The sequence below is a fragment of the Gobio gobio genome (genome assembly GCF_949357685.1).
Source record: "Gobio gobio genome assembly, chromosome: 24".
Lineage (NCBI taxonomy): Eukaryota > Metazoa > Chordata > Actinopteri > Cypriniformes > Gobionidae > Gobio > Gobio gobio.
The window spans coordinates 42046241-42074208 of NC_137120.1; the positions used below are offsets into that span (position 1 = coordinate 42046241).

General features: G+C 37.7%; 2 protein-coding genes across 3 annotated transcripts in view; both read right to left on the reverse strand.

Annotated features, from left to right (window-relative positions):
• Positions 1-27966, reverse strand: nol8 (nucleolar protein 8). Of its 2 annotated transcripts, XM_079808059.1 has the most exons (17): positions 27905-27966; positions 27239-27367; positions 27091-27153; positions 26927-27005; positions 24810-24960; positions 24641-24709; positions 20608-22167; positions 16921-17070; positions 16718-16831; positions 16551-16641; positions 11345-11474; positions 11180-11263; positions 6586-6875; positions 6317-6452; positions 2386-2447; positions 2115-2197; positions 1-377 (listed from the first exon to the last, which is right to left on the reverse strand). In XM_079808059.1, exons 2-17 carry the CDS (start codon positions 27357-27359, stop codon positions 315-317), a joined length of 3246 nt encoding a protein of 1081 aa, XP_079664185.1. In that variant the 5' UTR covers positions 27360-27367; positions 27905-27966; the 3' UTR covers positions 1-314. The 2 variants fall into 2 exon arrangements, 1 of the variants encoding a protein (XP_079664185.1); XR_013815875.1 differs by lacking the exons at positions 1-377; positions 2115-2197; positions 2386-2447; positions 6317-6452; positions 6586-6875 and adding an exon at positions 8734-9344 and having other exon boundaries at positions 10585-11263; positions 27905-27961.
• The window catches only part of LOC307120889 (uncharacterized protein), a 678898-nt gene that overhangs the window by 296352 nt on the left and 354578 nt on the right, over positions 1-27968 (reverse strand). The window lies entirely within an intron of this gene.

Genomic DNA, 27968 nt, shown 5'->3' on the forward strand with positions numbered 1-27968 from the left:
AATCGTATAGTGTTATGAATGCTTTGGCAATGTAAAGATTTCTTTCACCATGCCAATAAAGCTATTTGAATCTTGAATCTTGAATCTTGAGAGAGAGAGAGAGAGAGAGAGAGAGAGAGAGATTCTGCGGTTTGGAGAGAGTGAGTGAGGAATGAAAACAAACACAAGGTCTTCTGGGAGATCATGACAATCCTCACACCGCCCTCTAGTGGCACAAACCTACATTTATTCACTCACACAAAGGGAATATGCATTGGATTCTGTTATGAATAAATTACAGCGATTACACAGAACATGTTTTCCATCTGTTGTCTTTAACTGGTCTTCAGGGACGGCCTCTGGCGGCGTTTGGCGTCTCGGTGCTTCTTACGACACTCCTGTTGGAAATTAAAACACATTTCATTGGACATTTGAAAGAAATGTAAAATATGCTAAACTAGGAGTCCACAGATAATATAGTTTGTTAATTATTACTTTGAGGAACAAGGACACATTTAGGGCTGTCCAGATTTATCTAAAGGGGTCAGATTGGATGTTGTGGTTCCTTCTCTATTATATCTATTATATTTCTATAAAACATGTTTGTTTATTGTAAACATGACAGATTTGACGAAAGCTTGAGCTGACAGTAGCTTGTGATGAGACACAGATGTGCATTTATAGATATTTAACAATATCTGGAAAACTTTCATCAACCAGAAAGTTTTAATGAGTGAAATTTTTATATTATTAGTGAGTTAGAACTTTATTCTTATTTAAATTTAACAAGTGCTCTATTGAGATCAGCACAGGTAAAGCCACACTACAAAACATGCATTATTTAGTGTTTTCGTCGTTTCTAGTCTAAATATCTAGAAACTCTTAAATCAAGATGCTTTTACTAGATCAGTGAAATGACTGAAGATATTTTGTCTTGTTTTCTGGAAAATAAAATGAAAATTAGTTTTTGATTAAAACAAGCTAAATGATCTGCCAATGGGGTCAGAAAAATTATTTCTGTTTGGGACCGAAGCAAGATTATTGTTCTGACCCCATTGGCAGATCATTTTGTTTGTTTTAAGCAAAAACTAATTTTCATTTTATTTTCCAGAAAACAAGACAAAATATCTTCAGTCATTTCACTGATCTAGTAAAAGCATCTTGATTTAAGAGTTTTTAGATATTTAGACTAGAAACGACTAAAACACTAAATAAGAGCATGTTTAGCAGTGCACACGAGGCAAAAAGTAAAAAATATTATTTCTATATCTAGAATGTCTTTATGATATTTATAAACATATCAATACAAACGCACAAAACTGCAAGTTTATGACAAAAATATTCTGTAATTTGGCCTTTATTACTCATTTAATACATGTGTACTTTAAAAATTAAATAAAATTAGATATTAACCTACATTTCTGACAAATTACCGGGGTTACGGTTAGTGTTACCCCGGTTACGGTTAGTGTTACCCCGGTTACAGTTAGTGTTACCCCGGTTACGGTTAGTGTTACCACGGTTACGGTTAGTGTTACCACGGTTACGGTTAGTGTTACCACGGTTACGGTTAGTGTTACCACGGTTACGGTTAGTGTTACCACGGTTACGGTTAGTGTTACCATGGTTACGGTTAGTGTCACCACAGTAAACCCATGATAATGTTGGTGAAGTGTTGTTTGTAAAGTATTTTAACTGAAGCGGCTCAGCTAATATGCACGTTAGTGTTGTTGATTAAGTCAGTGCAGTTTATCTGGATTTAAACTGAATTAAATCACTGAGATGTGCCGCTCGTACCGCAGACGAACTCGAGCGCTTCTCATTGGCTGTTGAGTGGTCATGTGATCGAGACACTCAGCCAGTAAACACATTTGTTCAGAGTTTGCGAGTTTCTCTGTTTCGTTCTGCTTTTGGTGTGTTAATGTTTCCCTAAAGTCTAGAGCCGCCCCCTTGTGTTGACATCGGGAAACTGCAGGATTTGTAATTTATGCGAGGCCACATATAATATATTTAAACAGACACACCGCGGCCGTTTGAAAATCACCCGCGGGCCGCATTTGGGACACCCCTGTGTTAAAGTGAGAATAATCATTTATAATCATGTTTCCCATATAAATGATGATGAAATGAAGTACATCTCTGAGTGACGTCCTCTTCTCTTCCCAGGCTTCCCTCTGCTCTCCTAGTTTCCCGCTTCGACAGAACATCCCCGGCCCCTCTGATGAAGAAAATCACACAGATCGGTTTAAAGATACACAGATTAAAAAAAACAACACAAGTCAATTGTAATTTAACCACACACACACACAGACCGATCAAATATGCGGTTATGGTTTGTGTAATGATCATATTGAGTTGTCCCGATGATAAGTGAAGCCTTTAATAAAGAAAATAAATAAATCTCACCTTTTAGCCGTTCGTCACCTTGATAGAAAAAGAAAAAACTCTTTTTTGATGCTGTTGGTTCCCTGCACAAAATAAAAAATGAAATTTCAACACATTAAATTTCAACACAAATTTCAACACAAAATATAGAAAATATTTTGATCTAGAAATATGAAAAACTTATTTTCTTGTTATATATTTGTGGTTCACTGGATGTTTAATATTTATTTCACATCGTAGTTACATTTTATGAATTAAACAGCTTGTGAATATATTTTAACCACTAGATAAACTGATATAACCCATTAAACATGAAAGCATTATGCAATCATTTAAAGGGTTAGTTCACCCAAAAATGAAAATTACACCATGATTTACTCTCAAAAGTCCATCCATCATAAAAGTGCATCTATCCATCATAAAAGTGCATCTATCCATCATAAAAGTGCATCTATCCATCATAAAAGTGCATCTATCCATTATAAAAGTGCATCCATCCATCATAAAAGTGCATCTATCCATCATAAAAGTGCATCTGTCCATCATAAAAGTGCATCTGTCCATCATAAAAGTGCATCTATCCATCATAAAAGTGCATCCATCCATCATAAAAGTGCATCTATCCATCATAAAAGTGCATCTGTCCATCATAAAAGTGCATCTATCCATCATAAAAGTGCATCTGTCCATCATAAAAGTGCATCTATCCATTATAAAAGTGCATCCATCCATCATAAAAGTGCATCTATCCATCATAAAAGTGCATCTGTCCATCATAAAAGTGCATCTGTCCATCATAAAAGTGCATCTATCCATCATAAAAGTGCATCCATCCATCATAAAAGTGTATCCATCCATCATAAAAGTGCATCCATCCATCATAAAAGTGCATCTATCCATCATAAAAGTGCATCTGTCCATCATAAAAGTGCATCTGTCCATCATAAAAGTGCATCTATCCATCATAAAAGTGCATCTATCCATCATAAAAGTGTATCCATCCATCATAAAAGTGCATCTGTCCATCATAAAAGTGCATCTATCCATCATAAAAGACCTAAAAGCCACTGTCATTATAAAGCTTGGAAGAGTCAGGACATTATTAATATAACTCAGATTATGTTCCTCTGAGAGAAGAATGTCACACACACCTAGGATGAGCTGAGGCCAGGGCCGGATTAACGATTTCCTGTGCCCTGGGCAACAAGACTCAAGGGCCCCCCTGCCCCTACCCCTGCCCCTACTCCTGCCCCTACTCCTGCCCCTACTCCTGCCCCTGCCCCTGCTCCTGCCCCTGCCCCTGCTCCTGCTCCTGCCCCTGCTCCTGCCCCTGCTCCTGCCCCTGCCCCTGCTCCTACTCCTGCCCCTGCCCCTACTCCTGCCCCTGCTCCTGCCCCTGCCCCTGCTCCTGCCCCTGCTCCTGCCCCTGCCCCTGCTCCTGCCCCTGCTCCTGCCCCTACTCCTGCCCCTGCCCCTGCTCCTGCCCCTGCCCCTACTCCTGCCCCTGCTCCTGCCCCTGCCCCTGCTCCTGCCCCTGCTCCTGCCCCTGCTCCTGCCCCTGCTCCTGCCCCTGCCCCTGCCCCTGCTCCTGCCCCTGCCCCTGCTCCTGCCCCTGCTCCTACTCCTGCCCCTGCTCCTGCTCCTGCCCCTGCTCCTGCCCCTGCCCCTGCCCCTGCTCCTGCTCCTGCTCCTGCCCCTGCCCCTGCTCCTGCCCCTGCCCCTGCTCCTGCTCCTGCCCCTGCTCCTGCTCCTGCTCCTGCTCCTGCCCCTGGCCCTGCTCCTGCCCCTACTCCTGCCCCTACCCCTGCCCTGCCCCTAACCCTGCCCCTAACCCTGCCCCTAAACCTGCCCCTGCCCCTAACCCTGCCCCTAAACCTGCCCCTGCCCCTAAACCTGCCCCTGCCCCTAACCCTGCCCCTAACCCTGCCCCTAACCCTGCCCCTAACCCTGCCCCTAACCCTGCCCTAAAGCAACAATCGCAAAGTCGCCATCACCAAGAGCATATAGCCTATACTTCTATACTAACAAATCAGGCTTCTGCAATGCTCAGTGGAGACGTATGTAATAGCCTCAGCATAAAGTGCATTCAAGAGACAGAACACTAATGATGCACTAATGTTTAACATAACTTTTTACAATTAATCTTTCACAGAACTTGGTGGCTGCAGAGTAATTATTAAATGTTTCAATATAGCCAATCAATTATATTTTGACTGCAACAGTGAAATAAAGCAGACCGCTAAGGAAGCCTTAACTTAAAATGCTACAATGTGAAATTGTGGCTATTTTTGGAATATGTTTCATAATGTCGACTAATTTCAATTCCTTTTCTCTTTTAAATTTTCTTTTAGCGCTCCTATTTAAATTTCAGACAGTGTTGACTGATTGGGTCGACGATTTCAAGACCAAAAGCTCACTAAAACCCACCCAATTCAAGAAAAAAACGCCCAAAATTTAAACTGCCAAAATAATGTGATATAATTTTATTGCCATATCAATCAAGGCTGATTAGCACCATTTTATCTCCCTTAAACAAAACAATTATGTTAAAATAAAATAAAAATAAAAAACATTTCCCAGGAAAATGGATCAAAACAGGGCATTTAAAAACAGTCATGCATGACTAAAATGTCCAAGTGGAAACCACGAAAATCACGAAATTAACAGATGATTTTAACCCATGGAAAAACACATGCATCATTTTCAAATGTCAACAGTGAGAATAAACTAATTTAAGAGCAAAAAGTAACCAATATAATCGGAATTAGCTGGCATTATGCACATACCACAGCCAAAATGTGTCATTCACTGATACTGCACAATAGTCCTACAACAAAACATTAACAGCAAAAATGCGTTTATCTTTGTGTTGTGCTTTAACTTCAGATATAACTACAGTAACGTTGTCTTTCGTTAAGTACATATTTATAGAACACAACGCAGAACTTAACACAGTCAAAATGGATTAATCGTTGATTCAAACCTCTTTCAGGAGCTATTGGGACGAGTACAGCGCAGTTTAGACGCTTTAAAAGGTGCAGATGTCCTGATCAGGCCAGTGTGCACACCATGATGCTCAGGAGTCATATATTAGATTTCAATTCAATCATTCAACCGTGCTCTTGGAGTTAGTTATATTAATAAAGAGTCTTTGAGTCACAGGTGTAATCCACGTTTTGAGAGTTGGATCCCTCTCCCACTCATTACTGTATATAACTTACTGTACATTAATGCCACTTTGGCATAGCGATCATTTGATATCCAGCTACAGTTTTGCGCTGAAAACCTGTCGCGACTCCCTGCTGATCGCTGATTGGCTGAAGGTGCGTGCTCGTCGGCGACGTCAACACCAACGCCAGCTGACTCTACGCTGAACGCTTCTATGCTGAAGTGCTGCACACTTGAGTTTGTTATTAACCAATTAGACTATAAAATGTAGATGTTTGAAAACCACCAAACTGACCCCAAACCAGCCCAAATTTTGTCCACCCGCCCAAAACCGTTTTTAACCACACAATCAAATTCAAAACTGGCCAATCTGGCAACACTGGTTTCAGAGCGTCAAGTCACGTGATTCGACCTGACAGCTCGTCCTCGCTCACTGCGTAGCAGCGCAAGAATCTACAGACACTGATTTTGACGTGATTTATCATAATATTTTGATCGAACGGGTTGCAAAAATCTGCATATAATTAGGAAAGTGAGGATTGCGTTTATAACGTGATCTAACATAATATTTGACAGTGCACTGCCCAGGGCCCTTAGATGTCCTGTGGCCCTGGGCAAGAGACCAGTTGCCCTAATGGTTAATCCGGCCCTGGCTGAGGGAGAGGAAATCATGGGCTAATGTTCATTTTTGGGTGAACTATCCCTCTAAGTGATAAATCCCTAGCGCTACAAGGCACACATTTTTAAAATAATAATAAATAAATGTAAATCCTAATATAATTACTCTGTGACTTTGAAGGAAGCGGATTGGTCCTCCTCGAGCTCGGCCACGCCCTCCTCGTCTGAACTGCTGTCCTGGAAACGAGGGTCCACTTGCCAAGAGAACTTCGCTCCTTTTAACGTCTCGATTTTGTACTCGTCTGATTGGCCAAAACAATACAGATGTTTTCAGAACTCAATCAAATGAAAAGAAGCTGCATAAATAAACACAATGATTGACCAGCCAATGGGGAAGCACAGTGACCCCTGTGGAGTGAGTCTGATGTGAATGACCTGTCTGAGGGGTCGTCTCCATAGCAACGCCCTCCCCAAAGAAGGAGAACATGAAGCCAGCCGCGGCGTCTTCCTGGGCGTCCGCATTCGCAGTGAAGGAAAGGTCCATGGGTATGGGGATCTCTTCAGTCTCTGCCTCTTTGTCCCATGAAACCGTCTCCTTCTCGACCTCGCTTTCTCTGGCCGTCCCGAAGACCTCCTTCAAATCCGCTGACACCTCAAAGTAAATGTCCTTGGACACTTCAGGGAGTTTTTCAGCCTCTTCGCGTTTCTTTCGTCTTGCCGCTTTGCTGCACAACACCAAAAACACAAACATTAAATGAGTTCTGATATAATCAGGGTTCCCACTCTTTTCCAGGACATTTTCAATTTTACTACGGCGGGAATAAAAGACAAGGATCATGCCAAATATTGCTTTCTAAGGGCGTTTTCACACCTACCTTGTTTGGTCCGGATTTTCAGACTTTTCAGTTTGGTTCGAATCAAAATTACAGATGTGAAACCTCCCCTGACCACAGTCCAGATCAAACAGACGACATTTGGTCCGACAAAAAGAGTCAGTCTCGGTCCGGATCAAACTGAACAAAGGTTCGGTTCGTTTCTAGTGTGAAAGCATTTTCTGTATGGTTCAGACTTTCAGACCATTTACAGGAAGTTCCTGGTTATGTTTAAATAGTATAATGTTATTTTTAAATTTCATCTAGACTACATTGATTATGAAAAGTGAAAAGATGCGCAATATGTTAGAAGACAGAAGGTCAGAGATGATTTTGAACTAAATTTTGCATGATTTTGCTTAGAAAGCCTTTCTTTAAAGTGACATTTTTTATAAATTGTATCTTAATGGCCTGGATTTAATAAATAAGAAGCAAATAGTCTATAGCAGACAATAATCACAGGAGCGATCACAGGCTTTGCACATGAACTGGAGCGTCTCAAATAAACCCAAACTCAGCTCGTCTCACACACTTGAGGAATATGTGAATATAAAGCTTGAAATGTCCACTTTTAAACGTAATGAAAAGAAAATAGTCCAGCAATGCCAGTGTTCAATAGTGGAGGTGATATGCGTCCGTTCATTCACTCTTGTCAAAGACGCACATCCGTTTACAAACCAATCACAGTCCAGATGCCGCCCACATGATGAAGACGAGTGGACACAAGTGTGTCATGTAAAGCTCTTTAGTGCACTCGCATAATGGCAAAGAGAAACCAAACCAAAACTAACCAAATGTCTAAAATGTAATCACAACATGAACTTCGGTTCAGACCTTAAAAGCCGTCCAGTTTATTGTCATTACTGAACAATCCAGCATTTTTCAATATGAGCTCTTAATCATACATTATGACTATGGAAGCTTGTTTACACCACAGAATAGAAAGAAAAGGTAATTGTGACTTTTTATCTCGCTATCCTGACTTTCTCGCAATTGCGAGTTTACATATTTGTGATATAAACGCGAAAATTGTCGCAATTCTTTTTTCCTCAGAATTGGACTTTATAACTTGCAATTGCAGTTTAGATCTCAAAATTCTGAGAAAAGAAGTCAGAAGTGCAAGATATAAACTCGCAACTGCGCAAAAAAGTCAACTGTGAAGAAAAGACTTGCGAGTTTATTTCACGCAATTCTGACTTTATAACACACAAATGTGACTTTATATCAAAATGATGTGATTAGGGAGCAGCTTACGAGTTAACATTCACTGCATACATTTGAGCAGTTATAGCATTAGCATTAGCTAACACAAGACTAAACATCATTATTCAAAAATACTACTCGCACGCATCAAACTCAGCGTTCCTGAACATGTGCTTTCTGCAACTAGCGCTAACTGTTTGGGCCAGCGATAAACTCTTTATACTCGGCTAAAGAAATAACTTTTTTAAAAAGAATTTTCCCAGACAACAACAAGATTTTCCAGGACATTTGACATTTTCTCTAATTCTTCATGTGTTTTCCAGGACGAGTGGGACAGGGTACCCCCAGGATCCTCCAAATGAAATTCAAGGCTTTTTAAGGACTTTTTAATGCCATTTTAAATGAAATTCAATGCCAACTTCGTACCCATTCTGACAGAAGTATGAGGGGAAAATGTCAAATCTGTATAAATTTTGAACCCTAGAAAATAATTATGTACAAGTAGGCTACTTGAATTAAATACAACATTTTATTTAAATTATCAGTTATATTTAATACATACGCAACAGCGTAACACATTTGATTTGTAATAAACAAATAGATTTGATCTTGGTGTTGAACACTACAGCCTTCGCAGCTCTGCTGCCTTGGTTGCAATTTTTTCGCCCAGGCTCTCAAGTTCTGTCAACTTCTGCTTGTAGCTTCTTCTCAACGCGTTTGACTTTGACTAGGAGGACGTCCCAGGGTTAGGAAGCTTTTTGGTGCTAACAGCCTCAACATACTTCATCATGTCTGGCCAGATGACAAGGGCGATGACCACAAAAAGGCAAAGCGAAGATTTTGGACTTTGTGAGATTACAGAAATCCTCCCTTCTTGCTGGCACATTGTGAAAAATTGTATGCAGAGCTCTTAGGAACTTCTCCATATGCCAGTCGGTGAATCTACATTTGACAGCATTATGGAGAGTATGCAGGCCACAACTCCCCACCACTGCCAGCTGAGCACCCCCAAAATGCTCTGCATGCTCCTGCTGCAACATCTCAAAAAAACGCCAATTAACATTGGGTCCATCCATAGATACAGACCATCTTCCTCAAGTCAAGGTCACATACACACTCCTAAAAGACATGAAAAGCACATTTTAAACAAAGACATTATATAGCCTACATAATAGCTAGTGTGATGGAGGTTGGGGCCTCAAGGTTAAAGGGTTCTGTCTGAGTGGTGAGATACAGGTTCAGACATGCAAACTCACAACTGGTGAAAATGGTGACATGTTTACAAAGTAATTTGTTGTAGGGGGGTCAGGGGAATTATCCCCCATGAGACAATTTTTATGATTTAAACATGTAAATGAAGCATTCTGGTGCTTTCTGACAAGAAAACATTGTGCTTCAAGACATTTCCTTCAAGTAAAAAAATAAACAATAAAACCAATAATTAAAATTTTTTGATATCATATTAATTAAGTTGGGGCCTATCAAGTACAGTACATAACAAGAAAAAAATCTCTCACTGTAAAGTAAACCATAAGGAACCCCAGATGGTACATCATTCTAATATTAAAGGTTAAAAAATATTTATTTGTAAGCTACTTCCATTTAATCACACATAAGGAAGTTTTTATAATAATGTTACAATACATTTTTAATGACATAATATGTTTCTACTTTTTAAATAATGTCTGTCATAAATAAATCAAATTTATTTTGAAGCAATATTCTTCAGACTTTACATACTTAAATTAATTGACTTAATTGTCATTTTTACACCAGGGCGTTATTTACTTTTATAAGGACAGTTTTTAAACCTTACTATATATATATGGCCTCTCTTTCCTGTCAAATTCTTACATTTGATCAAATTCAGTTTTAATAAGGCTGCCGTTATCAATCAAATTAAGTCATTTACACTGCAAAATTGCAACTGTAATAAATAATTTTATGAGATTGATGTTTAAACAAATGATAAAAAAAACAATGATGCCTTTAAACAATAAACCAATAGGTGGCAGCAAGTGACCGTCTTAATAAATGAATCATTGAGTCATTCATTAAAACGATTTGTTCAAAATGCTGAATCATTCAATAACAAAACACAGCACTTTAGTGTTGCTTTTCTTTTGTAACGTTAACTATTTTCGTCGTTGAAATAGAACAAAACGATATTGCGTCTAAATTGTAAGTGACTACATATTAGCTAGGCTACTTGTTTATTAAACTATACATTCAATGTAACATTTGCAATCGTGATATTATAGAACAGCTCACTTGCTCGTGTTATGTTACTTTACTATATCATATATTATTTATAAATTAAAAAAACTCAACATTTTTAAAATTCATAATAAAAACTTACTTTGAAATGTTTGAGGAAGTTCACCGCCGTTGCATGCCCCATGAACTGCGAGCCGAAGTATCGTGACTGGACGTGGTCTTCCACCCAGTAGCGAATATGAAGGTCCAACTGCTTACTTTTCGTCATCTTATTGAGTCGGCCACGGGTCCCACACACGAGCACACTGACGGGCACGGGTCCGGTTCACCGGGAGCCGCTTTAAACCCCGTGAGGTGAAGCACGAGCAGCGCGAGGCTCACAGCGCGAACGGGCTGCGGCATTCTCACCCGCAACAACAAAAAATAATTAACAAAAAGTAACCATAGTAACGGGTGCACGAGCTTTCGCGCTTACTGCTATGACGTTGAGCACGATGTGCACTCAACATTACGCTGCATTAATTTTTAATTATCCCACACTAGTAACAGTTCATTTTGTTACGGTATGAACTTAATCCTAGGAAGAGTTAAAAAAAAATAAGACCTTTGTAACGAAATCCAAGACTTTGTATACCAAATTCAAGGCTATTAAGGCCTTAATTTTAGATTATCAAATTTAAGACTTTTTCAATGCTTTTAAGACCCCGCGGGTACCCTGGTGGGAACCCTGATAATACCTTTCTGTCTTGGGCTGCTCCATCTTGGACTCAAAAGCGGCGTGCTCCTCTTGGGTGGGGTCGTAATGCAGACTCGAAACATCCCTGCAAAGACAAACAAGGAGCGCTTGAACACATGAAGAGAACGAGACGAAACAACGGAAACTACATCTGAACTAGCCGTACTTGAAGGTCTTGCTCTTTCTGGTGTTTTGCGGTTGTATGCTGGTTTTTAGAATGCTCTGGAGGATGTCTAGACTTCTCTTCTTCTCCTGGAGAAGCTGCTGCTCTGCATCCGTTTCTGGAGCCGCGGCATCTGAAGTGTAAAAGATCAAAACGGTTGAATAATTCTCCCATCAAACACCTTTAGGTCCAAGAACAGACTCAGATAAAGCAATATAGCTGCGAGCGGCATTTATGGGGTTCAAGACCTGCAAGCATAAAACGTTATGATTTTTTATTTAGCCATCACGCAATCTCTTAAATATAGAGGGAAAAGACCATTTACAGCTCATGCAGGCATTTCACCACTGCAACTGTGTGTTTATTAAAGGTTGAACAGTTATAGTGCCTCCTATGGTCTGATCTCCATTTTAAATCAATGATCAAATGTAAGCACGTTTGTGTAGCATGGTTTATAACGATTTACCATGTTCTAAGATGATTTACCATAGTTTACCGTGATTCTAGCATCCTTTAACATAGTTTACCATGATTTACTACGTTCTAGCATAGTTTACCATGATATACCACATTCTAGGATGATTTACCATAGTTTACCATGATTCGAGCATGATTTACTATGTACTAGCATAATTTATCATATATGATTTACAATAGTTTACCGTGATTATAGTATAATTTACCATAGTTTACCATGATTCCAGTATTATTTACCATGATTCTAGCATGATTTACCATAGTTTAGCCATTATTTACAATGTTCCAGTATGATTTACCATGATTCTAGCATGATTTACCATAGTTTAGCCATGATTTACCACGTTCCAGTATGATTTACCATGATTCTAGCATGATTTACCATGATTCTAGCATGATTTACCACATTCCAGTATGATTTACCATGATTCTAGCATGATGGACCATAGTTTAGCCATGATTTACCACGTTCCAGTATGATTTACCATGATTCTAGCATGATTTACTATGATTCTAGCATGATTTACCATAGTTTAGCCATGATTTACCACATTCCAGTATGATTTACCATGATTCTAGCATGATTTACCATAGTTTAGCCATGATTTACCACGTTCCAGTATGATTTACCGTAAATCTAGCATGATTTACCATAGTTTAGCCATGATTTACAACGTTCCAGTATGATTTACCATGATTCTAGCATGATTTACCATAGTTTAGCCATGATTTACCACATTCCAGTATGATTTACCATGATTCTAGCATGATTTACCATAGTTTAGCCATAATCTACAACGTTCCAGTATGATTTACCATGATTCTAGCATGATTTACCATAGTTTAGCCATGATTTACCACATTCCAGTATGATTTACCATGATTTTAGCATGATTTACCATAGTTTAGCCATAATCTACAACGTTCCAGTATGATTTACCATGATTCTAGCATGATTTACCATAGTTTAGCCATGATTTACCACGTTCCAGTATGATTTACCGTAAATCTAGCATGATTTACCATAGTTTAGCCATGATTTACAACGTTCCAGTATGATTTACCATGATTCTAGCATGATTTACCATAGTTTAGCCATAATCTACAACGTTCCAGTATGATTTACCATGATTCTAGCATGATTTACCATAGTTTAGCCATGATTTACCACGTTCCAGTATGATTTACCGTAAATCTAGCATGATTTACCATAGTTTAGCCATGATTTACAACGTTCCAGTATGATTTACCATGATTCTAGCATGATTTACCATAGTTTAGCCATGATTTACAACGTTCTAGTATGATTTACCATGATTCTAGCATGATTTACCATAGTTTAGCCATGATTTACAACGTTCCAGTATGATTTACCATGATTCTAGCATGATTTACCATAGTTTAGCCATGATTTACAACGTTCCAGTATGATTTACCGTAAATCTAGCATGATTTACCATAGTTTAGCCATGATTTACCACGTTCCAGTATGATTTACCGTAAATCTAGCATGATTTACCATAGTTTAGCCATGATTTACAACGTTCCAGTATGATTTACCATGATTCTAGCATGATTTACCATAGTTTAGCCATGATTTACAACGTTCCAGTATGATTTACCATGATTCTAGCATGATTTACCATAGTTTAGCCATGATTTACCACATTCCAGTATGATTTACCATGATTCTAGCATGATTTACCATAGTTTAGCCATGATTTACAACGTTCCAGTATGATTTACCATGATTCTAGCATGATTTACCATAGTTTAGCCATGATTTACAATGTTCCAGTATGATTTACCATGATTCTAGCATGATTTACCATAGTTTAGCCATGATTTACAACGTTCCAGTATGATTTACCATGATTTTAGCATGATTTACCATAGTTCAGCCATGATTTACCACATTCCAGTATGATTTACCATAGTTTAGCCATGATTTATAACATTCCAGTATGATTTACCATGATTCTAGCATGATTTACCATAGTTTAGCCATGATTTACAACATTCCAGTATGATTTACCATGATTCTAGCATGATTTACCATAGTTTAGCCATGATTTACCACATTCCAGTATGATTTACCATAGTTTAGCCATGATTTACCATAGTTTACAACGTACTAGCATGATTTACCACAATTTAACATATATCTAACATGACTTACCATAGTTTACCATGATCTACCACGTTCCAGTATGATTTACCATGACTCCAGTATGATTTCCCATAAATCTAGCATGATTTACCATAGTTTACCAGGATTTACCACGTTCCAGTATCATTTACAATGATTCTAGCATTATTTACCATAAATCTAGCATGATTTACCATAGTTTACCACGTTCCAGTATGATTTACGATGATTCTAGCATGATTTGCCATAGTTTAGCCATAATCTACCACGTTCCAGTATGATTTACCATAAATCTAGCATGATTTACCAGTTTAGCCATAATCTACCACTTTCCAGTATGATTTACCATAGTTTACCATGATTTACCACGTTCCAGTATGATTTACCATGATTCTAGCATGATTTACCATAGTTTAGCCATGATTTACCACATTCCAGTATGATTTACCATGATTCTAGCATGATTTACCAGTTTAGCCATGATCTACCACGTTCCAGAATGATTTTCCATAAATCTAGCATGATTTACCATAGTTTAGCCATGATTTACCAGTTTACCATGATTCCAGTATGATTTACCATAGTTTACCATGATTTACCACGTTCCAGTATGATTTACCATGATTCTAGCATGATTTACCATAGTTTAGCCATGATTTACCACGTTCCAGTATGATTTACCATGATTCTAGCATGATTTACCATAGTTTAGCCATGATTTACCACATTCCAGTATGATTTACCATGATTCTAGCATGATTTACCATAGTTTAGCCATAATCTACAACGTTCCAGTATGATTTACCATGATTCTAGCATGATTTACCATAGTTTAGCCATGATTTACCACATTCCAGTATGATTTACCATGATTTTAGCATGATTTACCATAGTTTAGCCATAATCTACAACGTTCCAGTATGATTTACCATGATTCTAGCATGATTTACCATAGTTTAGCCATGATTTACCACGTTCCAGTATGATTTACCGTAAATCTAGCATGATTTACCATAGTTTAGCCATGATTTACAACGTTCCAGTATGATTTACCATGATTCTAGCATGATTTACCATAGTTTAGCCATGATTTACAACGTTCTAGTATGATTTACCATGATTCTAGCATGATTTACCATAGTTTAGCCATGATTTACAACGTTCCAGTATGATTTACCATGATTCTAGCATGATTTACCATAGTTTAGCCATGATTTACAACGTTCCAGTATGATTTACCGTAAATCTAGCATGATTTACCATAGTTTAGCCATGATTTACCACGTTCCAGTATGATTTACCGTAAATCTAGCATGATTTACCATAGTTTAGCCATGATTTACAACGTTCCAGTATGATTTACCATGATTCTAGCATGATTTACCATAGTTTAGCCATGATTTACAACGTTCCAGTATGATTTACCATGATTCTAGCATGATTTACCATAGTTTAGCCATGATTTACCACATTCCAGTATGATTTACCATGATTCTAGCATGATTTACCATAGTTTAGCCATGATTTACAACGTTCCAGTATGATTTACCATGATTCTAGCATGATTTACCATAGTTTAGCCATGATTTACAATGTTCCAGTATGATTTACCATGATTCTAGCATGATTTACCATAGTTTAGCCATGATTTACAACGTTCCAGTATGATTTACCATGATTTTAGCATGATTTACCATAGTTCAGCCATGATTTACCACATTCCAGTATGATTTACCATAGTTTAGCCATGATTTATAACATTCCAGTATGATTTACCATGATTCTAGCATGATTTACCATAGTTTAGCCATGATTTACAACATTCCAGTATGATTTACCATGATTCTAGCATGATTTACCATAGTTTAGCCATGATTTACCACATTCCAGTATGATTTACCATAGTTTAGCCATGATTTACCATAGTTTACAACGTACTAGCATGATTTACCACAATTTAACATATATCTAACATGACTTACCATAGTTTACCATGATCTACCACGTTCCAGTATGATTTACCATGACTCCAGTATGATTTCCCATAAATCTAGCATGATTTACCATAGTTTACCAGGATTTACCACGTTCCAGTATCATTTACAATGATTCTAGCATTATTTACCATAAATCTAGCATGATTTACCATAGTTTACCACGTTCCAGTATGATTTACGATGATTCTAGCATGATTTGCCATAGTTTAGCCATAATCTACCACGTTCCAGTATGATTTACCATAAATCTAGCATGATTTACCAGTTTAGCCATAATCTACCACTTTCCAGTATGATTTACCATAAATCTAGCATGATTTACCAGTTTAGCCATGATCTACCACGTTCCAGAATGATTTTCCATAAATCTAGCATGATTTACCATAGTTTAGCCATGATTTACCAGTTTACCATGATTCCAGTATGATTTACCATAGTTTACCATGATTGACCATAGTTTGCCATGATATACTAAGTTCAAGTATGATTTACCATGATTTACCACGTTCCAGTATGATTTACCATGATTCTAGCATGATGTACAATGGTTTACCACATTGCTAGTATGATTTAACTCATAAATGACCTTGATCTTCAGCCTCATTGTCGCTTTCCAGAAACCTGGAATCGATCTGGAATCTGGAATCAGTTCCGAATCTGGCCTGCAGCTTCATGAGCTGAAAACAAATGAAGAGAAGAATGAGCATTGAAGCGATCTCCATCTCCTCATCCTGAAAGAGACTCAATGCTAACCTTCTGTCCAGCTTTGCCCTGGAACTGAGGTTTAATCTGGAAGCGATCGTCCTCAGCGCCCTCGTCCTCATCTTCACTGTCGAACAGCTTGTGGCCACCTGGCTTTTTCTTCTCCTGTAGAATTATGATGAAATAAACACACAGAGCATGAAGATCAGCTCAAAGAGTTCACTATTCTAACTTCAGTCTGGGTCCATATTTGCCTTTTCTTTTGATGTGGACGTTTGTTGATCATCGGACTCGGAATTGTCCTCCAAAGGTCTTTTTTTCTGGCTTGTTGGCTCTTCTGGTTCATCCTCTTCTTCATCAGAACCGAACACAATGTGTTTGCTTTTGTTCGCTTTCACAGTGTCCTGAAAAAGATCAGAGTAAGTGACACTGAAGAGTCGAAACACTAACACTCAAGCTTTAAAGAATCATGACTCTTATAAATTAGGGATGCAATGATATCAAAATTCAGGCCAGATAAAAATAAATGAAATCAAGCACAAAAATAAATAAATAAATAAATAATGTATTAATAAATGTATTATGTTTCAGTCACACAAGTTTTTAGTCAAACAATGTTTGTAAGCTGAGGTCATGTGATTATTTTTTAAGTTTTAATACTGGAATATTAAATAATATTAATACGCAGGAATTCTCTTTTTTCTTCTGTATAATTAATTCATGAAATGATGATGTAAAATAGGGATTGGCCAATATTAAAATTCCACCCGATTTTGTCTGAATAAATTACGAATTAAAGTCTAAAATGAATCATTTTAAAATTCACAACATTATAATGTACAACATGAAAAATTAAATCATACATTTTGTAATGATTAGACACTTTTTGAGTATTAGATGGTGCTAAATTTAATCTAAAGTGCAAAAAATTGGGGAAATGAGCATGAATAATACAGAATAATAATAATAATAAAGAAACAATAACCAAACAACTGTTAAAAAGTTGTAACTCATGCATACAATGTCCAATCCACCCGCTGGCAATGATGTAGTCCTCCTTAAATACATATCGCCCATCGTGATCGGTTTTCCTAAAGACACGGTGGCATGGGTGCGAGGGCACTTTCATCGCTTCATGCAGCTTTAATTATTATAATTTTTTAACCCCACTGGCAGGACGCTTGGCGCGCTTTTTTTGATCACTTTTTGTCTTATCATATGTTTTAGTAATTATCATAAATTAGGTATCATTTGAAAGTGTACAAACTCAAAATTCATCCTGTCAAACCAGTTTTAAAATCGGACATTGCGTTACCATGGAAACGGTACTCTAAATTCTTCTAGCGAGCTCCTCCCCTAGTGGGCGTTGTCATGTTTCATATCACAACATTTATTTGAACTACTTTATAAATCAAAATCTTTTCTAATCTTCACAAAACACACATCGTCGGAAAGGTCTGAGTCTCAAGGTTCCATATTTGGTGACCGTTTTGTGATGGAAGTGATATTTGGAGAAAAAAAATTGTAATTTGTTACAGGAAAATGCATCAATAAAATGGAATGTGAATTAGGTACAGCGCCTAAACAAAATCTCATGGGATCTTCAATTTTTATGATACCAACTTATAATTTGGAACACAACTTGGTTAGACATATGGCTTTGATTTGATAGTAATTTTAGAGTAAACATTTTTTGTAAAATATAAATTTTATATAAAATATTTAGTAAATTTTTAATATACAGTAAATTAAAACAAACCATAACTTTTTGAATTTTGAATTGCTTTCACTTCAGCAATAATCTAGAGTGTAAACTCTTAAAAGTCTATATTCCACTGCCAAACTTATATTCCAAAGCATTCTTGAATTACAGCCATTTAAGTTTGGATAGTGCATTTTCATGTCTATTCTCAAAAAGACGGGTGACAGTTAAGGGGTTAAAGATGTAATTCTGGCCTTTTTGCCTTTATTGCGATAGAGCCGTGTAAACAGGAAGTGAAGTTGGAGAGGGGTGTGTGTGTGTGTGTGTGTGTGTGTGTGTGTGGGGATTTGGAAAGGTCCATGAGCCGAGACTCGACATCCGGTCTCCTGACGCACAATCACGCTACATGTCGGAGCGCTGCCCATGCGGCTATCTGCTCAATTAAAAGAAATGTAAAATCTAAAATAGACCAATAACCAATATGATACTGATAAACAGTGAATCCCTACTTACAATTCAGCCCGTTCCTTAAAGGGCAACTCCGGTGAAAAATGAACCTAGGGGTAATTAACACGTGCTTATCGAGTAGATCGTTCTCTGGGATGTGTTTTCATGAAAATCAAATGTAAAGAGTTTTATCTCTAAAAACATATTAGCTCATAACGCTAGTCTATGGGGCATAGAATAAGTGAAATTAAATTGCTAGTTAATACCACTAACAAGGCTCAAAATAGCCTCACACTAACACGGTAGCATAATGAGGGTCCCTACATGCAAACCGAAGCATTGAGAACTGTGTAAGTGTACAGTTTAATAAGAAGATACTTTATAAAGACAGAACTACGCGTATACAGACAGCAGCCATCTTGGAAAACAGTCTTGACGAATCGAGATGCGGTTGAATAATCCGCCATCTCTTTAGTGTGTATCCTTTGGAAGCACTAGTCTCTGTTGCGTTCAGTTTTTTTATATTATTATTTTTATTGATTTATTTTCTCTGTTGCGTTCAGTGCTTTCTTCCGGAAACAACGGACCATATGAGATTCCAAGTCACAGTTCATCACTTAGCACAGCGTTCGTGGCTCGACTCGTTGAGACTGTTTTCCAAGATGGCTCCTGTCTGTAACCGCGTAATGTTCTGTCTTTATGAAGTATCTTCTTATTAAACTGTTTGTACACTTACAAAGTTCTCAATGCTTCGGTTTGCATGTAGGGACCCTCATTATGTGTTAGAGTGAGGCTATTTTGAGCCTTGTTAGTGGTATTAACTAGCGGTTTAATTTTACTTATTCTATGCCCCATAGACTAGCGTTATAAGCTAATCTGCTTTTAGAGATAAAACTCTTTACATTCGATTTTCATGAAAACGCATCCAAGAGAACGATCTACTTGATAACCATGTGTTAATTACCCCTAGGTTCATTTAAAGGGTTAGTTCACCCAAAAATGAAAATTCTGTCATTAATTACTTACCCTCATGTCGTTCGACACCCGTCAGACCTCCGTTCATCTTCGGAACAGAAATTAAGATATTTTAGTTGAAATCTGATGCCTCTGAAAGTCCTCCATTGGCTCAATGGTACTCTACACTCTCAAGACCCTTAAAAGACACTAAAGACGTCGTTCTCACTACAGCGGCTCTACAATAACTTTATGAATCGGCGACAATAGTTTTTGTGCGCAAAAAAACCCTAAATAACGACTTACATAGTGATAACGATTTCAAAACACGGCATCATGAAGCTTCGAAGCGTTATGAATCACTGAGTCGATTCAGCGGTTTGAATCGCCAAATTTCAGCAGTTTGACACGCGATCCGAATCATCATTCGGCTCAGTGATTTATAACGCTTCGAAGCTTCATGATGCTTTGTTTTGAAATCGTCATCACTATGTAAGTCGTTATTTAGGGTTTTTTAGCGCACAAAAACTATTGTCGCCGATTCATAGTTATTTTAGAACCACTGTAGTGAGATGGACTTTGTAACTTTAGTCTTTAGTGTCTTTTAAGGGTCTTGAGAGTGTAAAGTTGAGCCAACGGAGGCTTTTCAGAGGCATCAGATTTCAACTAAAATATCTTCATTTCTGTTCCGAAGATGAACGGAGGTCTGACGGGTGTCGAATGACATGAGGGTAAGTAATTAATGACAGAATTTTCATTTTTGGGTGAACTAACCATTTAAGTGAAGCATACTCAGAGGATTTATAATGTGGAGCACACGCTGTATGCATACACTCACCACGCTAGAAAGAGCCCCCTGAATGAGTTTCTTCTGCTGTTCAGACTCTTTCTGCCGTTGCTCCAGCGCCGCAAGACGCTTCTGGTTGTCCTTCTGTTGTTTCTGAGCGTCTATGACGGATGAGTGAAGAACTGCTGGATGGGACTCAACCTTCTCCTGAACCTTCTTTGATTCGGCAGGTTTGGAAACCTTTGGCTGAGGTCTGGACTTCTCCTCATCATCATCATCATCACTAGTCTCGGATTCCTCACTAGAAGACTCACTACTGGAGGACGTGGAGGTCTTCGTCTGCTTGGGTTTGATTGGGGTGTTTGAGTTAGAGCTAACCCTCTTCAGTTCGGTTTCAGGGACGGTTCTTACAGATTGAGTCACTGAGGATGTTTTAGAAGTGCTTTCAACTTCTTCGCTAGAAGAATCATCTTCTGATGATCTGTTCTCAAGTTTCTTTGAGGTTGATTGTACCTTTAAATTGGGCCGCTTCTGTTGAGAAGACCGTTGTTGACTTGCATCTTCTGAGAGGCTTCGTTCTTTCGAATTCAGGTCTTGTTCGAGTCTTTTAGGAGATTCACAGTCAATACTCTGGGCGACTCTTTTCAGGATGGGCTGTGGACCTCCAAAGAGATCCTTTGTTCCAATGAATGCTGGAAGGGATACTTTGGTCACCTGATTCTTTCTTTCAATCTCAGGGGTGTAGCCTTCAAAAAGCGAAGCTAGAATATCTTCAGGGTTATTGCCACTTTTGCGCGGCGCACTCTTGAGTTCTTCTTTGGGTTCTTCTACACTTTCATCATCTGACATGACCTCTGCATTTTTAGCTAGCTGCTCCAAATCCGCTAGGGAGAGATCCAAGCGGGAGCAATTCCCCATCATGGCTTCATAATCAGAATCAATGCTAACATCATCATCAGATGCCTCGTCGCTAGCATCGTCAGATTCAGATTTGTTTTGATTGGATTTTGTTGGGGAATCTTGTGTTTTTTGGGTCTTTCTCTGGGTGAGTATTTCATCAGTGTCCGCAGAATCGTAATCCTCGTCCTCTTTTGGAGACGTTAGTAGGGATTTTACGCCATCTTGTTCCGCTCCGCTCCAGAAAGCATTCGATTTAACGACAAAATCATCTCCCACCACCTCCAGGTGGTCATCCTCTGCAGAGGTTTGTTTCGGGTTCCTCGAACCTTCTTGAGCAACTAACATCCTGATTTCGTCGTCAGAGTCAGCATCGCTGTTCAAAACACAAACTGGGTTTTTAACAACAGGTCTTTGTTTTCCCGTATTTGTAGCGGAGAGTCCGTTTGGTTGGATCCCCATTTGGTCCTTGTTTCCAATGGCAGTCGCATGACTTCTATTGCTCTGAGCCAAACTGCTAAGAAATGAACTCAAGTCTACTTTAGATCTTTTGGGACACGGTTTCTGCTTTGGAAACTCTCCTCTCCTTTTCTTGCTAATTTCATCATCTCCACCTTCAATCTCCCATGTCAACGTGGACACTGACATGACGTTGTCCGCAGTCTCCAGTCTCTTGATGTTGTGGCAGTGTTTGGATGGATCATACTTGAAGATGTACTCAAGAGTTAAGGGAAGATCATTTAAACCTTATGTGATGTTGGGGACGTTTTCATCCACTATGGGGTGCTGTTGAGTTTTAATTTGGCCACAACTTTCTCTGTGTTTCAGCAAATGGAATGATTTTTGGTGACAAATCATATTTTGGAAAAATGCTTTGAAAATTTTCAAAAACACAATACACTGTGGGCAAATTCACGAGCTTTCATTATGTCAGGATGAAAACAGTCACTAAATTAAACTGCTGTAAAAATGTATCAGATAAATATTTTTTTTTGCATAAATCTATTAAACAATCTCAGTCCTGATCAAAACTACTGAATGTTTTAATTGCCAATTATTTTCAAAAACTGATTTGGGGAAAAACACAAAATGACCCATTTTCAATATAAAAAGTGAGTGTGGACTGGATTTATCACAGTCTTGAGCATGTGGAAGATTAGCAACAACATTGGCTTTGATGCATTGTTAGTTTTTGTGCAGCATCAGATTTTATTGTTTTCTCGCTCATTTATATGCTCTTATACTCCATATAAAGCCAGAAACTAAGCTCTTTTTTGCACAGGCTCTAAAGGGTTAATGGTGCCACCTGCTGATCAACAGTAAATATTACACATTTGACCTCTTCCCAACAGGGAAAACCACCAACAACCAAGAATGCATGATTATATGGTGTCATTGCTTTGCAAACAAGAAATGTAATTATAATGAATGTCAATGGGGCAAAAACAGCCACGAGCAGTAAATGAGCGAGAAAACATTCAAATCTGATCAAAAACTAACAATGCATCAAAGCCAATGTTGTTACTAATCTTCCACATGCTCAAGACTGTGATAAATCCAGTCCACAATCACTCTTTATATTGAAAATAAGTAATTTTGTGTGTTTTGAATCATTTTTTGAAAATAACTGGCAATTAAAGAGTAAAAATCCTGGATTTTTTTAAACATTTAGTAGTTTTGATCAGGACTGAGGTTGATTCATAGATTTATGCAAAAAAATATTAATCTGATCCATTTTTACAGCAGTTTAATTTAGTGGATGTTTTCATACTGAACATAATGAAAGGCTCGTGAATTTGCCCACAGTGTATCGTTGAGATTTTTAACATTTTCGAAGCATTTTCACAAAATATGGGTCAAAAGATTTGTCAACGAAAATCATTCCATTTGCTGAAACAGAGAAATTTGTGGCCAAAATAAGACTAAAAAACAGCCCCTAGCAGACGAAAACGTCCCCAAGAGCACATAAGGGTTCAACTCTTGTGCAGTGTTCAAATTCACGAGCCTTTCGTCATAATCGGGATGAAAACTTCCACTACATTAAACTGCTGTAAAAATGTATAAGATAAATATTTTATTCCATTTTTTTTTTATAAATCTATGAATCAACCTCAGTCCTGATCAAAACTACTAAATGTTTAAAAAAAACAGAATTTTACTCTTTAATTGCCAAGTCCATAAATGATGTCACTGATTTGGGAAAAAAAATACAAAATGAGTTAGTTTCAATATAAAAAAAGTGATTGTGGACTGGATTTATCGCAGTCTTGGACATGTGGAAGATTAGTAACAACATTGGCTTTGATGCATTGTTAGTTTTTGATCAGATTTGAATGTTTTCTCGCTCATTTACTGCTCGTGGCTGTTTTTGCCCCATTGACTTCCATTATAACCACATTTCTTGTTTGCAAAGCAATGACACCATATAATCATGCATTCTTGATTGTTGGAGGTCAAATGTGTAATGTTTACTGTTGATCACCAGGTGGCACCATTAACCCTTTAGAGCCTGTGCAAACAAACGCTTAGTTTCTGGCTTTATATGGAGCATAACAGGATAAAAAGGAGCGAGAAAAAATTAAAATCTAATGCTGCACAAAAACTAACAATGCATCAAAGCCAATGTTGTTAGTAATCTTTCACATGCCCAAGACTGTGATAAATCCACAATCACTTTTAATATTGAAAATAAGTCATTTTGTGTGTTTTTCCCCCAAATCAGTGACATCATTTATGAACTTGGCAATTAAAGATCCTGGATTTTTTTAAACATGTAATAGTTGTGATCAGGACTGAGGTTGATTAATAGATTTGTGCAAAACAATTTTTTTTACAGCAGTTTAATTTAGTGGATGTTTTCATCCCGAACATAACGAAAGGCTTTAAATTTGAACAATACACAAGGGTTTAATATTCTGAAACCATGACATTATGTTCTTTATTATAATCCCAGATCTACAACTTTGAAAAAAAGATGACACTGCACTAAATAAACCAATGTGAGCTTACAAGAAAAAGTGAAGATGACATTAAAAATAATCCCTTTGCAATGTAAACATGTAGTTTGTGAAACGCATCTGCTGGTTATAAATTCTGGACTTCTAAATGAGTTTTTCCTCCAAGAAACACACGCAAGAAATGGATAAATCTTCCTTAAAAACATCTAGAAGAGCAACACAAAGGATATTTTGTTCTTTCCTTTAGATTTGAGATTCAGGACAGGAAGGACCCTCCCAAATTTACTCACAACCCAATCCTGGAAGAGCAGAGAAACACAAAACCAACGTTAAATCAGCATCGGGACATTTTTACCACTTGACTTGAGTTCCCAGCTAAAGTAAAGTACGGACACAGACCTTATGGCCGGGGATTTCTGTTCCTGGAACGGCAGCTTTCATGTGGAAATTTTCAACACCGGCTGCTTTAAGAGAGTCCACTAATCTCTCCTGAGGGATGATCTTCGGGGTCTTGGTATTTTCAACCAATTGCTGTCGTTCTTCAGCAAGCCTGACAAAAAAAAACATAAAAGAAAATATGTTTATATATATTTATGTGTGTGTGAGTCTTTGTTCTTCTAACCCTAATTGATGGAGTGAGTGCTGACTTTGTTTGTTAGCTTTATTTATTGTACAGCTTCTTATACTTTTATAAAGTATAAAGTTGAATCTAATCTAATCTAATCTAATCTAATCTAAAGGCTATTATTGATCATACACAAACTGACATTTAACAAAAAGAGGCTGGGTTGTGTTTTATGTCATATTTACTTTTATTAAAGTGATAATCATCTATACACACTTATTGCCTGCGTAATATTAATATTACCACATATTAATGCGTAAAAAAATGCAAACGAAAAGAGGCAGAATTGTGTTTTATATTTCGTTTGGTATAAATACACATGCAGTGAAGATGATCCAGGTATGTTTTGCTTGAACCACATTTGGGTGGCTATTAATGTTTCATATATTTGTTTTAATGAAAAAAGGCAGAGGTGTTTTATGACATATTTCTCCTGGAGCGTCTATTTCGCTTAAAATGTTCGATTTATAAAAATTATTTAAGCGGAAGAACTCGATGTGTTCAGGCTGAAGGAAAACATTCAGGAGGTTGTTAAAGGTGTTCCCCAAGGATCTGTGTTAGGGCCTCTTTTATTTACTATCTACAAAAATAGTCTTGATTGTGATATTGAGGAAGTAAATTTTCCCTTTTATGCAGATGACACTCATGTATTGTGGTGCACCCTCTAAACAGCTTCAAATGGCTTTTGATGTGATCCAGTATCGGCTTCATACACTAAAACTTGTTTTAAATGCTGATAAAACCAAGTTCATGTTATTTTAAGCTCGAGAAGGCTAGTAAACTATCTCCAGACTTAACAAGGTAATGTGATTGAGTTAGTGAAAGAGTATAAATATCTTGGCATCATTGTTGATGATGCATTATCTTTTGGCTCTCACATAACTAAGTTAAAGCAAAAATTAAAGATAAAGCTTGGGTTTTATTATAGAAACAAGTTTTGTTTTTCATTTAATGTAAGGAAGAGGTTAGTTTCTGCCTGTCCTTGATTACAGTGATATGGTTTATCAATTTACTTCTTCTCATCTTCTCTCTTAACTTGGATGCAATTTATCATAATGCTCTAAGATTCATATCAGATTGTAAACCTTTAACTCATCATTGCACTTGTATAACAGTAGCTTGGCCTTGTCTATCCTTTAGAAGAAAAATGCACTGGTATTAATTATTTATAAAAACATTCTGGGGCTGTTGCCTTCATATTTAGGTTGTCTTATTCAACAGAAAAAGTGTTGGGAATTATTCCCATCGGTCTCTAAAGTGTTATACTCTTTCTGTTCCGTTTGCTAGAACTGAACTAGGAAAAAGGGCTTTTGCGTTTGCAGCACCGTTTGACTGGAATCTACTCCAAATTAAATTGAAATTACAAACTCTGGTGTCTATGGAACATTTTAAATCTATTATTCGGTCACTTGAAGAAGACTCAATGATGTGCAAATGTTTTTTTATTTTTTCTTGTAAGTTTGTGTTTGTAACTGCTGCCCATTCTTGGCCAAGACACTCCTGTGAAAGAGATTTTTAATCTCAGTGAGATCTTTCTGGTTAAATAAAGGTCAAATAAAAAAAAAATTTTTTGCGTCCAATTCGCTGTGGACACACGAATGGATTAAAAATGTTCAAGCAGAAATCAAGTATTTGCCTATTTAATTCCAAACAGCAACTTTTTTGTAGGGGCCGGGCAGTGAATATAGCAATTATTTTCTCTCTCTCACCCACACACACACACACGCACGCACGCACACACACACACACACACACACACACACACACACACACACACACACACACACACACACACACACACACACACACACACACACACACACACACACACACACACACACACACACACACACACACACACACACACACACACACACACACACACACTTACCTATGTAGAAAACTTTCCTTTGCCAGCTGGATGAGCAGGGTTCCACCTTTCCATGTGGATTTATTTAAGACGCCTATACCTGTAGAACCCAATGCACAGGCTGAATTACTGCGGTCACAGAAACGGTCTTTAAGTAAAACTGAATGTTAAATAAAAGCATGTACATCTTTTGTATTCGGCATCTGTGATGTTTATGTTGATGTAGCCGAATGTCTTTAGAGGAGATCCTGCAAAACAGATCACACAGGGATTGCACAAAACCCGAATAATACTGAACGGGAACCCATTGAACGGGTTTGTCAGAACTCATACCCTGCTCATCTTTCCTCGTGATGATTTCCACATCTGACACATCCCCAAATTTTCCAAATCTGTCCTTGAGGTCCTTCTCAGACACTGTGTGGCCGAGGCCGCCGATGTACAGTCGCTTCATGGTCTAGCCTGTGTATCAACACACACACACACACACACACACACACACACACACACACACACACACACACACACACACACACACACACACACACACACACACACACACACACACACACACTAAACATAGAGCATGCTGGGAGGCAAAATAACTACCTGGAGGATTTTTGTCAGGAACTTTACTTTACAAACAATAACTATTGCTCAAGGAGGCATCACATGATGCAATAATAGCTCTTACTTTGTATAATAATACATAATTATTAAATATTATTAATAAATTATTCAATATTATATACGTTGTAATAACCACCTTGCAAGGTATGTAAATAATATAACTATGTACATCATAATTTGACTTACTGAATACATTGAAAAATACATTACATTACGTATACAAACATGAGACACGTGAACATATGATTATCACAGAGGTATAATCTTAATTTCCACGAGGTCTTACGTTAACATTTCAATAGTTAAAGAGTTCCTAATATATTCCACGAGGCTGATTATAGAATTAATATAAAATCAAAACACACTTACGATCATGCTCAAGATTCACATGTACATGCCGGTGTCACACTGTAACTGTTCCGATGTGACACGG

Coding starts and splice junctions, on each gene's coding strand:
- nol8 (XM_079808059.1), bottom strand. CDS start 27,359: ATGAAGCGACTGTACATCGGCGGCCTCGGCCACACAGTGTCTGAGAAG. Junction 27,154..27,238: donor CACGAGGAAAGATGAGCAGG/GTATGAGTTCTG, acceptor TCTGTTTTGCAG/GATCTCCTCTAAAGACATTC. Junction 16,642..16,717: donor AGGGCAAAGCTGGACAGAAG/GTTAGCATTGAG, acceptor ATTTGTTTTCAG/CTCATGAAGCTGCAGGCCAG.